Source organism: Mobula hypostoma, chromosome 2 (assembly GCF_963921235.1).
Source record: "Mobula hypostoma chromosome 2, sMobHyp1.1, whole genome shotgun sequence".
Taxonomy (NCBI): domain Eukaryota; kingdom Metazoa; phylum Chordata; class Chondrichthyes; order Myliobatiformes; family Myliobatidae; genus Mobula; species Mobula hypostoma.
The window spans coordinates 3,758,805-3,778,486 of NC_086098.1; the positions used below are offsets into that span (position 1 = coordinate 3,758,805).

The window sequence follows — 19,682 nt, forward strand, 5'->3', positions numbered from 1 at the left end:
CTGGGGGAAAACACATTGTAGACATTATAGAAAAAAAGGTGAAGGATTCTTTCACTGTAGAATGAAGAAAGCTGCATCAGATTTCTCTTTCTCTGTGTCTCATTTTTTAAAAGAATATATAAGAAGGGGAATGCAGACACAATAAGAGAGAGGGAGAGGGTTGTCAGTGCCGATAAATCTGCATATGGAAATACGGGTTATCCTGGGTGCAATTTTATTTAACTGTGATGTTCTGTTTTTTAATTAGACAAGAACACACACACACATACACACAGACAGAGAGAGCCCCAGCAAGAAGCAGAAGGGCTTTATCTCAGGCGGAGTCCCCAGATCTAAACATACTTCATTTGTGTCTCAATTCCGCATTTTGTTTTTAGTTTCAAAGATAAAATAATACTAATTTTGAAAATTCTTCTGGACAGACAGTCTTCATAACCCAGTATCGTTCAGCATCACTGTTTCTGAAAACATAAGTAACTGAACAGAGGCACAATAAAAGTTTAGCTTCTTTGAGTCTAGTTTCATTAAACAGGATTCACTTTAATAAATCATTTAACAGAATATGTAAACATATAAAATATTTAGTTTAATATTAATAATAATTATATTCATTGAATCATTTTAAATGCTTTAATTTTTGATACAATGAGCAATTCAATTACATTCCTAATTTGAACTGATTTCTTTTTTTGAAGCAAGAACAAAAGATATGTACTTTTGGTTTACCAGTTGGTCTTAATTACAGATCAAGCAGAAATTATTTTATTTTGGGGCGTCTGAGGCAAGGTGCTTCACTCCACATGACAAGATACACTCCCGAGCTTGACATGCGTACACTTTGTTTTTAAAGAAGAGCTGTATATAAGAGGAAGGCTATTTTATGATACTTTTCGAAGTAGAAAGTAGATGTCATTTCATGAAAAGGTGTAAAAACTCACTTCACTGAGTTCTGCTGCGACGACCTTTTGGTATTTTCCACTAAGGGATGATGCCACAAAATCAAATATATAAAAACGCAAGCACTTCATGGAATGGTTAATTTTGAAGTAGCGAAATGAAACTATTTAACTTTTAATTGAAAGTTTCAACAAAAGAAAGACATATCCGAACACATCTATACTTCTGTATCTTCTTGCGTTATATTATGATTTTCGTCTGAGGAAAGGTTGGATCATTGTCGACGGTCCCTAACTGAAGGAAGCCCGTCGTGGAGGGGAGGCGGGGAGAGTGCAGCGAAGGAAGTTCGAGCCAATCACAAAGCGGTTGGTATTTGTTGACCAATCAGCGGTTGGAGCCGGACGGCTGACGACGGGAATGCGCATGCGGAGTCGGAGGGCACTGAAAGGCGCGAAGCAGGAAAAGAAAGCAGCGGAGAATCCGGGGAGAAGATCCACAGTCAGGAGGTAATCATTATGTAGACCTGGGCGGGTGGTACAGGCAGTGGCCGCCGATGCTGGCAAGGGATGACATAGAGAGACTAACTTGAAGGACAAAGATGGTCACCATGAAGTTACTGGCTGCTGGAGAGGGGAAGTAGTCAGTGTAAAGAGGGGAAGCGTACTGAGCGAGATAGAGGCCAGATGGATAGAGAAGCTGATTTATTATCACTGACAAACATTGCGATATTTTTTGTTTAGCAGTAACAGTACAGTGCAAAGGCATAAAAATACTATAAATTACAAAATAGTGCAAAAACAATCAATAACAGGGATCACTAACACAGTAACACACAAAATGCTGGAGGAATTCAGCAGGTCAGGCAGTAAACAGACTCTAAGTGGATCGTTCAGAAATCCAATGACAGAGGTTTAAAAAAAAGCTGTTCCTGAATTATTGAGTGCGGATGTTCAGGCTCCTGTACTTTATTGTAATATTAAGAGAGCATATCCCACATGGTGAGGGTTAGAATTCTGTTTATTATCATTGACATGCAAAATCGGAATTATTATCACCGGCATGTGTCATGGAATTTGTTAACTTAGCAGCAGCAGTTCAATGCAATACATAATCTAGAAGAAAATAAATAAGTAAATAAATTACAGTATACATAGATGGAATAAATTAAAATTGTGCAAAAACAAATAATATATATTAAAATAGTGAGGTAGTGTTCATGGGTTCAATGTCTATTTAGGAATTGGATGGCAGAGGGGAAGAAGCTGTTCCTGAATCGCTGAGTGTGTGCCTTCAGGCTTCTGTACCTCCTAGCTGATGGTAACAGTGAAAAAAGGGCATGCCCTGGGTGCTGGAGGTGCTTAATAATGGATGCTGCCTTTCTGAGACACCACTCCTTGAAGATGTCCTGGGTACTTTGTAGGCTGGTACCCAAGATGGACTAAATTTACGACCCTCTGCAGCTTCTTTCAGTCTTGTGTAGTAGCCCACAGCCCCCCCCATCTCAAACAGTGATACAGCCTGTCAGCATGCTCTCCACGGTATATCTATAGAAGATTTTGAGTGTTCTTGTTGACATACCAAATCTGTTCAAACTCTTAATTAAGTATAAGCACAAAATAATCTGCAGATGCTGGGGTCAAAACAACACTCACAACACGCTGGAGGAACTCAGCAGGTCAGGCAGCATCCGTGGAAAAGATCAGTCGACGTTTCAGGCTAGAACCCTTCGTCAGGACTGAAGAAGGAAGGGGCAGAGGCCCTATAAAGAAGGTGGGGGGAGGGTGGGAAGGAGAAGGCTGGTAGGTTCCAGGTGAAAAACCAGTAAGGGGAAAGATAAAGGGGTGGGGGAGGGGAAGCAGGGAGGTGATAGGCAGGAAAGGTGAAGAAGGAATAGGGGAAAACACAAGGGGTAGTAGAGGGAGGCGGAACCAAGAGGGAGGTGGTAGGCAGCTGGGGGAGGGGGCAGAGTGACATAGGGTTAGGGGAACGGAGGGGGAGGGAATTACTGGAAGTTGAAGAATTCTATGTTCATACCAAGGGGCTGGAGACTACCTAGACGGTATATGAGGTGTTGCTCCTCCAACCTGAGTTTAGCCTCATCATGGCAGTAGAGGAGGCCATGTATGGACATATCTGAATGGGAGTGGGAAGCAGAGTTGAAGTGGGTGGCTACTGGGAGATCCTGTCTGTTTTGGCGGACGGAGCGGAGGTGCTCGATGAAGCGGTCCCCCAATCTGTTTCAGGTTTCACCGATGTAACAGTGAAAAACATCTTCTGTTAGCGAAAACAGGGTACTAATGTAGGTCTTTCGTAACAGTGAGGTTTCGTAAAGCGAACGTTTGAAAAGCAGGGGATACCTGTATGACCATACATGGTCTCCTCTACTGCCATGACGAGGCTAAACTCAGGTTGGAGGAGCAACACCTCATATACCAGTGTTGTGCTGAACCAGCTAAAAGACAAATCAAAAACACCCAAGCATTAATCCCTGCTATCTACACCATGTCAATATCCCTCCATCTTCCTTACATCCAAGTGCCCATCCAAACATCTCTTAAAAGCCTCCAGTGTATTTGCCTCTACCACCATACCAGGCATTCATGACACTCTGAATAAAAAAAACTTGCCACTCACATCCCCCTTGAATCTACCCCTCCCACCTTCAGTTCATGCCCTCTGGTATCAGACATTTCAACTCTGGGAAACAGATACTGTCTGTCCACTCTACCTATGCCTCTCATAATCTTGTAATCCTCTGTCAGATCTCCCTTTAGCCTCCATTGCCCCAGAGAAAACAACCCAAGTTCATCCAGCCTCTTGTGATAGCACAGCCCGCTAAACCAGGCAGCATCCTGGTAAACCTCTTCTGCACCCTCTCCAAAGCCTCACTATCCTTCCTATAGGGGTGACCAGAACTGTATGCAGTACTCCAAATGTGGCCTAGCCAGAGGTTTTGTGATGGAGGCCACCTTCTTAAAGATGTCCTCAATGGTAGGTGTATGGACGGGTTCTATAGCAGTTAGCATAATGCTTTACAAAGCCAGCAGTCCAAGTTCAACCATGCTACGTTGGTGCCAGAAGCACGGTGACACTGGTGAGCTGCTCAGCACAAAAATCTTGTATAAACCAACTCCTGTCCGTGACCTGCCTGTTTAGGGGCTGCGTGATCTGAATTTTGATCTTAACCCCTGCCTTTATAAAGATGGAAATTAGCTTTTTATAATACCTTCTTTATAAAGATGAAACATCAAAACATACAGTGAAATGCATTGCTTGCGTCAACGACCAACAATCCAGCGATGTGCTAGGGGCAGCCCATAAGTGTAGCTATGTTTTCCACACCTACGTTGCATGCCGACAACCTACTAACCCGTACCTCTTTGGAATATGGGAGGAAACTGAAGCACCTGGAGAAAATACATGTCTTGGGAAGAATGTACTAACTTCTGACAGACAGCAGAGGAATTGAACTCGAGTTGCTGGCCCAGTAAAGCGTTGTACTGCTGTACTATCTCGCACTCGCGCAATCAGTTCTAAAGCATGACCACATATCCCATCAAGGCATGGTTTTATACTAGGGCAGGGTTATACATCCTGTGTATAATAGCTGGACCTATGTAGTAGAGTGATAGTTCATTGGTGCCAGAGTTGATAGAGAGACAGAACATTAATATGAATATTTATGAAGGGCAGCTAAAGCAGGGGGGTTGGTCATGGGTGACATATACATGGTGTTATGGATAACATGCACTATGATATGCATAAGATTTAAAGATAGGTCTAATTTGTTTTTATGACGAAGGTGATTTCTACGAGGCGCTCACCTGTCTTTTGTCGTATCAGTACAGTTCCTTAGTTCTCTAGAGTACAGTACTGAAACTGTAGGTTAGAGTATTTGAGCATATTCACTGATCAGAGCTTTAGTATCAGTAAGTATGCTCTGGAAAGCAACCAACATTTCTTGTGAATATTTTCTTGTTTTCATATCTGCTAATTTTGACAGAAGTTTGTTTATCGTTACTTGTTTATCGTTAGTACTGTGACTTATTAATCTATGTTTGTGACATTCGAAGCCCATCAGGCATAGGAGCAGAATTAGGCCATTCAGCCACCGAGTCTCCTCCGCTATTCAATCATGGTTGATTTATGTTCCCTTTCAACCCCATTTTCTTGACTTTTACCCGTAACCTTTGATGTCCTGACGAATAAAGAGCATATCAACCTCCGCTTTAAGTATACCCATGACCTGGCCTGCACAGACATCTGTGGCAACAAACTCCGCAGATTCGCCACCCTCTAGTAAAGAAATCCCTCCTCCTCTCCACTCTAAATGGATGCCCCTGTATTCTGAGGCTGTACCCTCTGGTCCCAGACTCCCCAATTATAGGAAACATCCTCTCCATGCTCACTCTACCCAGACCTTTCAATATTTGATAGTTTTCAATGAGATCCAACCTTATTCTTCCAAACTCTAGAGCCATCAAACACTCTGTACAATAACTTTTTCATTCCCGGGATCATTCTTGTGAACCCCCCCTGGGCCTTCTCCAATGCCAGCACATCCTTTCTTACAATTTAAAAAAAAACAGTTGTATGGACCTGTGGCTGAAACAATTCACGGCAGTGTGTTTTCCAGGAAAATGGATGATGAATTTGGAGGATCTCTGACCCCTCCTGTCTCTCCTTGCGAAATGGAGAGAATGGAGACGGACATGCAATGCTGCAGACCTCCCTGCTTCTCCTGTACCTTGGGACAGTGCGATGCAGTGAAACCCTTCTCTCCTCACGGCTATCTGGCAAGTGGATCACTAAACCGGTACGTATTATAGAAACTAGTACTGTGCAGCTAGTATTTCTGTTGGATGAAGGTTCTCAAATTGTGGATAATATGATCCTCCATAACAATAACCTTATTCATCTTGATTAGACCATATTTCCCGCAGTATCATCTGATGAGTTTTCTTTGAGTTATCACTTCATGAGTATTCACTAAAGCCCAGAGAAAAGGAGCAATCGGCAACCATATGACTGATTTGACGTCATAAGAACGTGAAAATGCGCAGCAAAGTGGCAGATGGAATATAGTGTTGGGGAGTGCATTGTCATGCATCTAATAGAAGGAACAAAAGCACAGACTATTTTCTAAATGGGGAGAAAATTCAAAAATCTGTGGTGTAAAGGGACTTGGGAGTCCACGTGCAGGTTAATTTGCATGTTGAGTCAGTGGTGAGGAAGGCAAATGCACTGCTGGCATTCATTTGAGAGGGCTTGAATATAAAAGCAAGGATGTGATGCCGAGGCTCTATAAGGCACCGGTGAGGCCTCACTTGGAGTATTGTGGACAGTTTTGCGTCACTTGTCTAAGAAAGGATGTGCTGACGTTGGAGAGGCTTCAGAGGAGGTTCACGACAATGATTCTGGGATTGAAAGGGTTATGATATGAGGAGCGTTTGATGGCAGTGGGCCTGTACTCACTGGAGTTTAGAAAAATGGAGGTGGGGGGAATGTTGAAAAACCCAGACAGAGTGGGTATGTAGAAGATGTTTCCTACAGTGGAGGAGTCTAGGACCACAGGGCATAGCCTCAGTATGGATGAATGTCCATTTAGAATAGAGATAAATAATTTCTATGGCCAGTGGGTGGTGAATCTGGAATTTGTTGCCACAGACGACTGTAGAAGACAGGTCTTTGGATGTACAGTATTTAAAGTGGAGTTTGATATGTTCTTGATTAGTCAGGGCATCAAAGCTTACAGGCAGAAGGCAAGAGAATGGGGTTGAAAGGGGAAAAGAAATCAGTCATGATCGAATAGCAGAGCGGATTCAATGGGCTGAATAGCCTATTTCTGCTCTTTTGCCCGATGGTTTTCTAATAATGTCACAGACATAGACCATAACAGTTATATTGCGGGGAGAAGGCAGGAGATTCGTGCTGAAAGGGAAATGGATCAGCCTGGATCGAGTAGTGAAGGAGACTCAATGGGCTGAATGGCCTAATTCTGCTCCTATATCTTATGGTCTTATAAGAAGTAAGAGCAGGGGTTGGTCATCTACATTATTCAATAAGATCACAGCTGATCTGGCCATGAATTCAGCTCAGCCATTTCTCCTGATATGCAAAAGTCTATCTACGTAACTTTGTCTTCAGTATATTTACTGAGGAGCCTCTACTGCTTTCCTGGCTAGAGAATTCCACAGATTTACTGCTCGCTGAGAAAAGCAGTTTCTCCTAATCTCTGTTGTAAACCTACTCTCCTGTATCTTGAGGTTATATCCCCTCGTTTTGTTCTCACCACCAGTGGAAACAACTTTCCTGCCTCTGCCTTTTCGATCCTTCATAATTTTATATTTTTCAGTAAGCTGCAGCTATGAGGATCTTTGCAGTATCAGGGAACCCTCTGATCTCTGTCTCAGACTCTGACATCAGAATGCTTTTCAAGAAGATGAGCCCTCTCAAGGCGACAGGCCCCTATGGTGTACCTGATAGGGCTCGGAAAACCTGTGCCAACCAACTGTCAGTGTGTTCAAAGGCATTTTCAATCACTTATGGCTACAGTCATAAGTTCCCACCTGCTTCAAAAGGGCAGCAATCATACCAGTGCCCAAGAGCAGGGTGAGCTGCCTTAACGACTATCATCCAGTCACACTTACATGTTGAAATGCTTTGCGAGTTTGGTTATGGCTAGAATTAACTCCTTTCTGAACACGGACCTGGACCCACTGCAATTTGCCTATCACCACGATAGGTCTATAGTGGATGTGATTTCACTAGTGCTTCTTGAATTACCTGGACAGTACTAATACTTAGATCAGGCTGCTGATTATTGACAACAGCTCAGCGTTTAACGCAATCCTTCCTGCAGTTCTGATCAGAAAGCTCCAAAGCCTGGGCCTCTACCTCCATCTGCAAGTGGATTATCGACTTCCTGAACAGAAGACCACAATCTGTGCAGATTGGAAATAACATCTCTACCTCACTGACGTATCTCAAGGATGAGTGCTTAGCCCACTGTTCTACTTTTTCTACCCCCAGGACTGTGTGGCTAGGTACCGCTCAAATGCCATCTATAAATTTGCTAATGATGCAACTATTGTCGGCAGAATTTCAGGTGGTGACGAGAAAGCGTACGGGAGTAAGGTGGATCAGCTGGTTGAGTGGTGTCACAGTAACAACCTTTCACTCAATGCCATTAAGACCAAAGAGCTGGTTGTGGACTTCAGAAAGGATAAGACAAGGGAACACACACCAGTCCTCATAGAGGGATCAGAAATGGAAAGAGTGATCAATTTCAAGTTCTTGGGTGTCAACATCCAAGACATATTGATCCAGCTACAGAGGCATGACAGCGGCTGTATTTCATTAGGAGTTTGAAAAGATTTGTTATGTTGCCAAAGACACTTACAAGTTTCTACAGATGCACCATAGAAAGCATGGTTGCATCACTGGCTGCATCACCGTCTGGTATGGGGAGGGGGGCATTGCACAGGATCGAAATAAGCTGCAGAAAGTTGTACATTCTGTCAGCTCTATCTTGGTAAATAGTCTCCCCAGCATCTTGGACGTCTTCGAGGAACGATGCCTCAAAAAGGCAGCATCTATCATTAAAGACCATCATCACCTAGGTTATAACTTCTTTTCATTACTACCGTAACGCCCTGGTTAAGATTTTTACAGCTATGCTGTATGTATTTCATTTTAGCAGCTCTGTAGAAGCATTCTGTGCTGCTTTCATTCTGATTGGGTTTGAGCTAAGAAAAAGGGCTTTGGCTTTGTTGTTCGACTTAAAAATGTTGTGTCAGCCAGTTAGGATGGTGGAATTGGGAGATGGTTCTAGAGAACGCTGAGCAGAGAGGTTTTTGTGACGGACACTGGTGTGAGTCGAAGTCTTTTTGGCGGGAGTTGGGAAAAGACAGGAGGGAAGTTGGCTGAGGATCCGTCCATGTTGCACAAGGTGCTTTTTGCAGATGAGTGGCTTCAAGGAGCAAGGACCGATGCTCCCTGACATTCGGAACGTGGTGTGGGTTTTCACTCAGACTGTGGGTGCAGCGCATGGGTTTAAGACAACTTCGAGATGTCCAGCTTGTGCACACATTTGGACTGGGTTAACTGTGATGGACCGTTGTCATTTTTTCCCTTTTATGGAACAGAAAACATAGAAACCTACAGCACATTACAGGCTCTTTGGCCCACAATGTTGTGCCGACCATGTAACCTACTCCAGAAACTGTGTAGAATATCCCTATCATACAGCCTTGTATTTTTCTAGGCTCTACGCACCTATCTAAGAGTGTCTTAAACGACCCTATTGTATCCACCTCTACCACTGTCGCCAGCAGTGCATTCCACACATCCACCACTCTCTATGTCAAAAGCTTAACCCTGACATCCCCTCTATACCTACTTCTAAGCATCTTAAAACTATGCCCCCTCATGTTAGCCATTTCAGCCCTGGGAAAAAGCATCTGGCTATACACACGATCAATGCCTCTCATCACTTTATACATCTCTCATCCTCCGACGCTCCAAGGAGAAAAGGCCAAGTTCACTCAGCCTATTCTCATAAGGCATGCTCTCCAATCCAGGCACCATCCTCATAAATCTCTGCACTCTCTCTATAGTATTCACACCTTTCCTGTAGTGAGGTGACCCGAACTGAACACAGTACTCCAAGTGGGGCCTGATCAGCATCTTACATTAACATTACCTCACGGCTCCTGAACTCAATCAGAATCAGGTTTATTATCACTGGCATGTGACGTGAAATTTGTTAACTTAACAACAGCAGTTCAATGCAATACATAATATAGAAAAGAAAAAAAAATAAATAAAATGGTACGGAAGAGATATCAGGGGTAAGTTTTTTACGCAGAGAGTGGTGAGTGAACTGCCAGCAAGGGTGGTAGAGGTGGAAACGATAGGGTCTTTTAAGAGACTCCTAGCCAGGTATATGGAGCTCCGAAAAATAGAGGGGTATGGGTAACCCCAGGCAATTTCTCAGGTAGGGACATGTTCGGCACAGTTTTGTGGGTCAAAGGGCCTGTATTGTGCTGTAGGTTTTCTATGTTTCTAAAAATAATAATAATAAATAAATCAATTACAGTATATGTGTATTGAATAGATTTAAAAATGTGCAAAAATCAGAAAAACTGTATATTTAAAAAAAAAAGGGAGGTACTGTCCAAGGTTCAATGTCCATTTAGGAATCTGATGGTAGAGGGGAAGAAGCTGTTCCTGAATCGCTAAGTGTGTGCCTTCAGGCTTCTGTACCTCCTACCTGATGGATGCTGCCTTTCTGAGACATTGCTCCCTGAAGATGTCCTTGGTACTTTGTGGGCCAGTACCCACGGTTGATGAATGCCATCACACCATACACCTTCTTAACAACACCGTCAACTTGCACAGCAGCTTTGAGTGTCCTATGGACACAGACCCCAAGACCTTTCTGATCCTCCACACTGCCCAGAGTCTTAATACTCTATTCTGTCTTCAAACTTGACCTACCGAAATGAACCGCTTCACACTTATCTGGGTTGAACTCCATCTGCCACTTCTTAGCCCAGTTCTGCATCCTATTGATGTCCCACTGTAACCTCTGACAACCTTCTAGACTATCCACAACACCCTCAACCTTTGTGTCATCAGCAAACTTACTAACCCCCCCCTCACTTCCTTATCCAGGTCGTTTATAAAAATCAGAAAGAGGAAGGGTCCCAGAACAAATCCCTGCGGAACACCACTGGTCGCCATTTCTTTTTCCTACTAACTGTTCAATAAAGTTCACATTTGTAAATATACTTTCTTTACATGAACAGTGTACGAGCTGTTAGTTCTTGCTGATGGCCAATTGCATGGGGGCAGTATATATACAGTATTCACACAGGCCGGGTTTGTGTGGGTGAGACATCACAACTCACGGGTTTGGCAGGACCCAAGTCATATCTACCCTAGACAAAAGGAGTTTGAGAAAGGTGGTTTTCTCACTGCTGTTAGCGAGGGGTTAACGAGCTACATCTCTAGAGTTGCCCATTAAAAGGGGTTTCATAGTGGGGGTTATTATCCTGGGTGGAATTTGTTGAATACTGTGTAATTGCTCTAAGAATTGATTAAGTGGCTTTGTGTCTAAGCCAGTGTTAGTGATTAAGATACCTGGTTATGGATGCCGCAGGGATTAAGCACTGGTGCGATTGAAATGGATTACTTGTAACCAGTGCTTGTGTTCTGAGTAGGGTGGATATCTGCAGCCCATCTGAACTGTTGGTTAGGGTTTTAAGTATTGTTGCAATAGTGTTGGCGCATGGCCAAGTGGTTAAGGCGTCGGTCTAGTGATCTGAAGGTCGCTAGTTCAAGCCTCAGCTGAGGCAGCGTGCTGTGTCCTTGAGCAAGGCACTTAACCACACATTGCTCTGCGACGACACCGGTGCCAAGCTGTATGGGTCCTAATGCCCTTCCCTTGGACAACATCGGTGGCGTGGAGAGGGGAGACTTGCAGCATGGGCAACTGCCGGTCTTCCATACAACCTTGCCCAGGCCGACGCCCTGGAACCCTTCCAAGGCGCAAATCCATGGTCTCATGAGACTAACGGATGCCGATATATAATTGTTGAAATATTAGGGCAAATTACGATCATGGAACAGCAGTTTGACCAAACGACGGGCAAAGATGCCGTTTTAGTTCAGACTAGTGATAATGTGATGGCAGTGGATCTGCTTGGTATCCCTGGAGAGGCGGGGCCTTGGGCTGTCCCTACTTTCAGAGAAGCGGGGAGTGTAAATGAGGGTGCTGAACTGGAAGTTGAGTTTCCTGTTGCTGAGGGCAGAGACTTTAAAGACAACTTGCTCTCATTTCTGCAGAGTTATCTGATGCGAAAGGTCTAGTGAGTCATTCAACGGTTGATTTAAATTCTGAGCTTGTTTTGTCTATTACATCACTGGCTGATAAATGCAAAAGTATATCTGCAGAGAGCCAAAGTTATTGTAGGCTGGGAGTGTTTCTGGGGAAGAGGAATATGAGGCCTGGGCTGGGCAGACATCTCAGTTACTGGGTGAATGGCTGTGCTCAGAGCTCAGATAGTAGCGACTGATAGAGATCTTAAGACTATAACGCATAGCAGCAGAATTAGGCCATTTGGCCCATCAGGTCTGCTCAGCTATTCTATCATACCCCTCAACCCCACTCCGTGGCCTTTTCCCTGTAACTTGATGCCACGTCCAATGAAGAACTTAATGGCCTGGCAGCTGATCTGGTGAGGTTCCTTCAGGCAGAAAATCTCTCAGCCATGTCAGCTAATGACCTGCAAGCTCTGGAAGATGCTTTTGGCACTGTTGAAAGTGCAGCTGATCAAGTGTTTGTTAAAGCTGGAAATTTGGTAAATATACTTCCTTTATAATTTTATACTGGTGTACGATCTGTCATTTCTGTGTTATCAATAACTGTGAGTGGGCAGTATTTACACAGCATTCACTCAATTCAACGTTCCTCTAATCGGAACATTCTGACGTACTTGTTTGGTTGAACCCCAAATCATAGCGACCTCCTAGGTGTGTATTGCCTATGAAAGGCAACCTTCTCACTGTTGAGTCACATGGCTGTTAGCAAATTCAGCTAACAAACCAAGTTGGTGTATGGGCCCTGGTTAGAGGGTTACATACTTTTACTGTAATTCACAGTTTCTATTATTATGTATTGTATTGTCCTGCTGCCACATAATCACAAATTTCACAACATGCCAGTGATAGTAAACCTGATTCTGATTCTGAGAACCCCTCTTATTCTGAATTCCAGCAAGTACAGTCCCAGGCGACTCAATCTCTCCTCATAGATTAATCCCTTTATCTCTGGAATCAATCTGGTGAACCTCCTCTGTACCACCTCCAATGGGAAAATGCTTGAAGCTGTCATAAAGGAAGAAATAGCGAAACATTTCGAAATGAGTGCTTCCATTAGACAGAAGCAGCATGGATTCAGAAAGGGCAGGTCCTGTCTGACAAACTTACTGGAGCTCTTTGAGGACATAATGAGTGCAGAGGATAGAGGGGAACAGGTGGATGTCATATACTTGGATTTCCAGAAGGCTTTCGATAAGGTGCCACAAAAGAGACTTATAAATAAGGTGTGGATGCATGGAGTCGGAGGAAGTATATTGGCATGGATAGTGGATTGGTTAACCGATAGAAGGCAGAGAGTTGGTATAAATGGGTGTTTCTCCGGTTGGCAGTCAGTGGTGAGTGGGGTGCCGCAGGGGTCGGTGCTGGGCCCGCAGCTGTTCACCATTTACATTGATGATTTGGAAGAGGGGACTGAGTGTAGCATAGCAAAATTTGCTGATGATACTAAACTGAGTAGAAAAGCAAATTGTACAGAGGATGTGGAGAGTCTGTAGAGGGATATGGATAGGTTAAGTGAGTGGGCCAGGGTCTGGCAGATGGAATACAATGTTGGTAAATGCGAGATCATCCACTTTGGAAGGAATAATAGAAGAGCAGATTATTATTTAAATGGTGAAAGACTGCAGCATGCTATTGTGCAGAGGGACTTGGGAGTGCTTGTTCATGAATCGCAAGAAGTTGGTTTGTAGGTACAACAGGTTATTAAGAAGGCAAATGGAATGTCGGCCTTCATTGCTAGAGGGATTGAATTCAAGAGCAGGGAGGTCATGCTGCAACTATACAGAGTACTGGTTGGGCCGCACCTGGAGTACTGTGTGCAGTTCTGGTCTCCATACTTGAGGAAGGATATACGGGCTTTGGAGGCAGTGCAGAGGAGGTTCACCAGGTTGATTCCAGAGATGAAGGGGTTAACCCATGAGGAGAGATTGAGTCGCCTGGGACTATACTCTCTAGAATTCAGAAGAATGAGAGGGAATCTTATAGAAACATACAAAATTTTGAAAGAGATAGGTAAGATAGAAGTAGGAAAGTTTTTTCCATTGGTAGGTGAGACTAGAACTAGGGGACATTGCCTCAAGATTCAGGAGAGAAGATTTAGTATGGAGATCAGGAGAAAGTGTTTTTCCCAGAGAGTGGTGAATCTGTGGAATTCTCTGCCCAGTGAAGCAGTTGAGGCTTCTTCAGTAAATATATTTAAGATACAGATTTTTACACAGTAGGGGAATTAAGGGTTATGGGGAAAAGGCAGGTAGATGGAGCTGAGTTTATGGACAGATCAGCTGTGATCTTATTGAATGGTGGGGTATGCTCGATGGGCTGGATGGACTGCCCTTGCTCCTGTTTCTTATGTTCTTATGATAGTATATCTTTCCTCAAGTCAGGAGACCACACTGCGCACGGTACTCCAGTAGATTTCTGTATAACCTCCATGCTCTTAAATTCAATCTGGCTAGCAATGAGGGACAACATTGCATTTGCCTTCTTGACAAACCTCTGTCAAAAGACAAGTGTGAGGAAATTGTGGTATATCTGCCGAGCCTGGTCTGACTCTATCAAGGTGACAGCTTGGGGCAGTGTATTCGCAGGAAGGGCATATTGATCCTAATATTTATCGCACATTTGATGTCTGCCTGTCTGTCTTTGTGTTGTGTTTTTCATGGATTCTGTTGTGTTTGTTTTGTGGCTGCCTACAAGAAGATGAACCTCATGATGATTATATAAGGTATACACACTTTGAACTTGGAGTCTACAACCCTGAGCAGCCTCTTGCAATGCTGTGCATTGGAGGTTTCATGCCAGTCCTAATGAAGAGCCTCAGGTGAAAACATCGAGTGAATAATGCTACTGTTTTTTTTCGAATGAGTGTCAGTTTGAAACTTGTCAGCTTCCCATTGTGGAATCTGTCTGAACTGAAGTTAAGATGATGAAAAGAGAAAAGCTGTGTATAGTGTTATGTACCCCTAGGGGACCTGAATTACCCCAACGAATTGTGCTTTTAAAAAGAAAGAGAGAGAGTTGTGGAACAAAGACAGCTTGTTAAAGAGAGAGAGAGAGAGAGGCAAAGATGGCTTGGAGATGGTGTTATGGTTTCTGTGCAGCATGTTTACACTTCTGCAAGGACACTGGCAGCTTCCAAGTTCTTACAGAGCAAGAAAGGAGGAGCTGCTTGATGGACGGCTGGTGTTCAGCACGGTGAGATAAATAGAAGGTCAGCTGTTAGACCTACAGACACATGGTTTTGGACACTGAATGAGCTTTGTTGTGCCCACAGAAAAGCTGGGTTTTGGAGGATTGATCAGGCGGATCGATCAGTGGCTCTCGCAGTGTGAAAAGGGTGTGACTGGTGGGGAGTTATTCTTGTGTCCAACCCTTGCCTGGGTTGATAATTCCACCACAGAAGAACGATCCCCTTTGTTGTGGTCACAGTCGGTGACTTCTAAAGGAATTCGGAGGACAACGGGAAGATCGACAGCATCAGCTCACCTGAAGAACCAAACACCTCTCTCTCTCCATCACTACTCAACTCAATATCACGAACTGAACTGAACTTTATTCTTCTTTGTAAGACTATCTATTTACCCCTAGACTTGAAGAAGCTTGGTTTTCATATATAGTTCCACACTTATATATAATCATTGCTAACCTGTTTTATCTATCTGATTTTATATTACTGTATTGCATAGTTACTAATAAATACCATTAGTTAATAGCAATACTGGACTCCAAAGTGTTTTCCATTTCTGCTGGATCTTTAACCCGTCACAGGGTGCGTGACAATAGAAAGAGACAGGCAATTTTGTCCAATGGATTACTGCCCGGTGATGATTGTCCCCATGTCCCTGTTTAAGTATCATAAAGATTTATTCTAATTATTCACTTCAGGAAAGTGCATTTTAATTACCAGAGTGGCTTTGAACTTTCACGGAAACCTGTTTGACAGTTACTAAATGGGTTTTGCTGTCACGTTTCTGAAACATGATCATGATTTGAGACCCCAAATATATTTTCACTAATCTGCTGGATGTTAAAATTAATACCATATGTTCTTTTAAGGTTGCTTCTAAGATTGGATCCTTCCCCTACGTGCTTTGGAGCTGACACAGTGGATATATTTGGCTTTCAGTGGGTGACTGAAATGGCGCTTGTCGAATCACCACATCTTCTGTTTGGCTTACTGAGGTATAAGTGCTTGAAATACAGGAATGATTAAATTTTCATATGACCTGAAAGAATGTGTAGAATCTATTATATTATCAAAAGCATTCTGAATGTAGGATTAGCTTATTGTTCCCCCTTTTCTCTTCTCTTCACCAGCCTTTCACCTTCCTCAGGTGTCACTGTCCATCCCTTTCTCCTATGATTCACTCTTCTATCAGATTCCTTCTTCAGCACTTTACCTTTTCCATCTATCACCTCCCAGCTTCTCATGTCCCCACCCCTGCCCCACTTACCCACATCCCCCTCACCTAGTTTCACCTATCACCTTCTGGCTTGTTCTCATTTCCCCCCACCACCCCCTCCCCATTCTGGTTTCTTCCCCCTTCCTTTCCAGTCCCTTTGAAGAGTCTCAACCAGAAACCTCGGCTCTATTAATTTCAATAGTTGCTGTCTGACATGCTGAGTTCTTCCAGCATTTTGTGTGTTGTTCTGGGATTTCTAGCATCTGCAGGATGTCTCGTGTTGCATTATCGTATGCAATATTATAGGTATTATCGTGGGTTCTGTTATTTAAGGATTAGTAATACTGCAGAACTGATTCCACTGGTAGTTTTTAAAGTAGAAAAATTACTTGAAGCTAATTTTAACCTGAGTGCATTTAACATGTTGAAAAGCAGTTTTAACTGTGCTTAACCAGCACTACATACACATTACCTAGCTTCACTTTATATACATACAGTCAGTTACGTACATTGTTTTTCTAGGATTGCTTTTATATTTATATTTTTTTGTTTTTATTGTCTTCTTTATGCTTATTGTGTTTTTATGCTGCATTGGATGTGGAGTAACAACCATTTTGTTCTCCTTTACACTTGTGTGCTGAAGAATGACAGTAAACAATCTTGAGTTTTGAATCTTTACTCATTTGAATTTCACCACAAGTATACCTGATTCTGATTATGACCTTTCCCTTAATCACAATGCCTAGCACATTTGAGTTTATTGTCATCTGCAGAAATGTAACAGTATTGAGGATGTTTTGTTAATGTTATGTCCTTCAACTTGTAGTGCTAACCAGATTGTACAATTTATTTGTTGCTTATCATTGTGATCATGCATCTTATCATCTACACGAGCCTTTCTCAAACTTTTCGCCCTGGAGGAACCCTTGAAATAATTTTCAAGTCTTTGGGAACCCCTGTGTAAGAATTATTATATCAAGAGCTCACGGTACATTAGCGTGATCAGTAGTTGTAGATATAATAATCCAAAAATAATTGTCAATGCCTTTCGAGTAGAAAATGAATATTTAGTCAACCTTTCTTGAAAAGTACAGGTAGTTAAGCTTAGTTTACCTTTCTTGAAATTAATCTCTTTCTTTCCCTTTCATAAATTTTAAGAACTCATTAGGGAAACATAGGAAATTTCTGTTAAGTAACTGGCTTAAGCCAAAATGGGATTTAATTTTTCTAAAGATAGGCTCAGTAGATTTAATTTAGATAAAGGTTAGAAATTGATTTTATTAATTCTATTTACAACATGAAAATTTATTGACAATGTTGAATAGTAAAGTTACAAAAAACCATAAGCCAAAGCAATATGAATTAAAATTTAGCCTAACACACAATTTTTTACAAAGCTTTGAAAAAACGTTTTCCTACTACGTGAAATACAGGCTTAGCATGTGAAACCTCTGATTTTAAATCTCTGCTGCCTTGCGGCCATACCCACCCATGGGAAAGACTTCGGGAGTAAACCCCGAGGAAGAAATCTGGAGCCCGTGTCCCTAAGGCAGTTTGATGTTGTTTACAACTTCACTCTGGCAACCTCTGTGACAACACTTGATGCCAAGCTGTATTGGCACTTGCCCTTCCCTTGGACTACATCAGTGACGTGGAGAGCAGGAATCGCCTGCATGGGCAACAGCCGGTTCTTCAAATCTTCCTGCCCAAGCTTGCGCCCTCGAGAGGACACAGTCCACCAGAGGCGCAAACCCATGATCCCCTGGGATCGACGTCTGCCTATCATGTGAAACCTGTGCTTGTTTTTTTGCTGCATAAATACTCAGTTATGGTCAGACTTGAGATAAGCACACACAGATTTCATTTCAACTGAAATGAGACAATTTTGATCCATACTCTTGATGCTTGTTAAATAAGAAAAAGCTTGCTCACACATGTAAGAAGTTGAAAACTGCAGCAAAATGTTCACTGCTTTCCTATGAATGGCAAGATGCTCTTCTTTCACAGAAATCCAGAGCTTGTCCAGGGTCAGGTCATTAAATCTCATCTTGAGTACACGATCAGACTGCAACTCACAAAGTTGTTTCTCTTCTCTCAAAGTCAAGTTCTCAGGCTGAGTGGAAAATTCAGAGAAAGCGTCCCTCACCCAGTCATACACTTGTGTTGAAAGAGAGGAAAAATACTCTATCCTATCATTCTCCTATCATTTTGGATCTCCCCCTCTGCCTCCCACTTTCAAATCTCTTACTAGCTCTTCTTTCAGTTAGTCCTGATGAAAGGTCCTGGCCCGAAACGTCGACTGTACCTCTTCCTAGAGATGCTGCCTGGCCTGCTGCATTCACCATCAACTTTGATGTGTGTTGCTTGAATTTCCAGCATCTGCAGAATTCCTTGTGTTTGCGAGGAAAAATGCTGTTCAATTTTGTTCTGCAGTTCTTCAAGGTTTTCAATACGACTCCAGACTTTCTGATATCCTTCTTCATTCTCAAGCCCAAGCAGCAGAGGAAACATTTTCAATATTTCCTTTTGCAACATGATTTTTCCAAAGATTCAGTTTCCTTTTATATCCAAGAATCAAGGACACGACCCACCAGCCAACAGACTTTTCGTCCCTCTTCCCTCCGGGAGAAGGTTCAGGAGCTTGAAGACTCGTACGGCCAGATTTGGGAACAGCTTCTTTCCAACTGTGATAAGACAGATCTGGGCCGTACCCTTCAAATATCCGGACCTGCCTCTCGGTTTTTTTGCACTACCTTACTTCCCATTTTTCTATTTTCTATTTATGATTTATAATTTAAATTTTTAATGTATACTAATTTTAACTATTTTTAATATTTTAAATATTTAATATTTGTAATCCAGGGAGTGTGAAGCGCAGAATCAAATATCGCTGTGATGATTGTACATTCTAGTACCAATTGTTTGGCAACAGTAAAGTATAAAGTATAAGAATCTTGTCCCTTGAAGTCAAAACATTTTCTCCATGGCCTTGCAGTGGTTTGTGCAACTAGTTCATGTGATGAAAGATGTCTGTTAAGTAGGCTAGTTTCTGCAGCCATTCTTCATCTTCAAAGCACTCAGCAAAATCTGGCCTACTGTTTTCTTGAAAGTGCTCCTGTAATTCACCTTTCGGCTCAAACATCTTGATGAGAACTCTTCCTCTGCTAAGCCACCGGATTTCTGTATGTAACAAGAGATTGGTGTACTCTTTGTCCAGGTTTTCACACAGTTCTTTAAACATTCTCGGGTGAATTGATCTTTGCTTAATAAACTTAACCATTTTCGTCACATCATACAGAACTTTTTTCCAGCTCATCTCCAAGAGTTTTTGGCATCAGCACCTCTCTGTGAAGAAAGTAGTGTGTTGTGACAAGTCAGGATTTTATTTTTTCACAAGAGAAACGAAGCCTCTCATGGCGCCAATCATTGCTGGGACACCACCAGCACAGATGCCATGAGATATAGAAGCAGAATTAAGGCCATTCATCCCTTCGAGTC

At 42.6% G+C, this 19,682-nt stretch overlaps 1 protein-coding gene across 1 annotated transcript in view; it reads left to right on the forward strand.

Annotated features, from left to right (window-relative positions):
* The first annotated feature begins 1,314 nt into the window (after positions 1 to 1,314).
* Positions 1,315 to 19,682, forward strand: part of mms22l (MMS22-like, DNA repair protein) — a 297,601-nt gene continuing 279,233 nt past the window's right edge. Inside the window, exons 1-3 of the mRNA XM_063033047.1 lie at positions 1,315 to 1,403; positions 5,534 to 5,713; positions 15,838 to 15,963. Of these exons, the coding sequence (XP_062889117.1) occupies positions 1,315 to 1,403; positions 5,534 to 5,713; positions 15,838 to 15,963 (395 nt within the window). The remainder of the gene's footprint in view (positions 1,404 to 5,533; positions 5,714 to 15,837; positions 15,964 to 19,682) is intronic.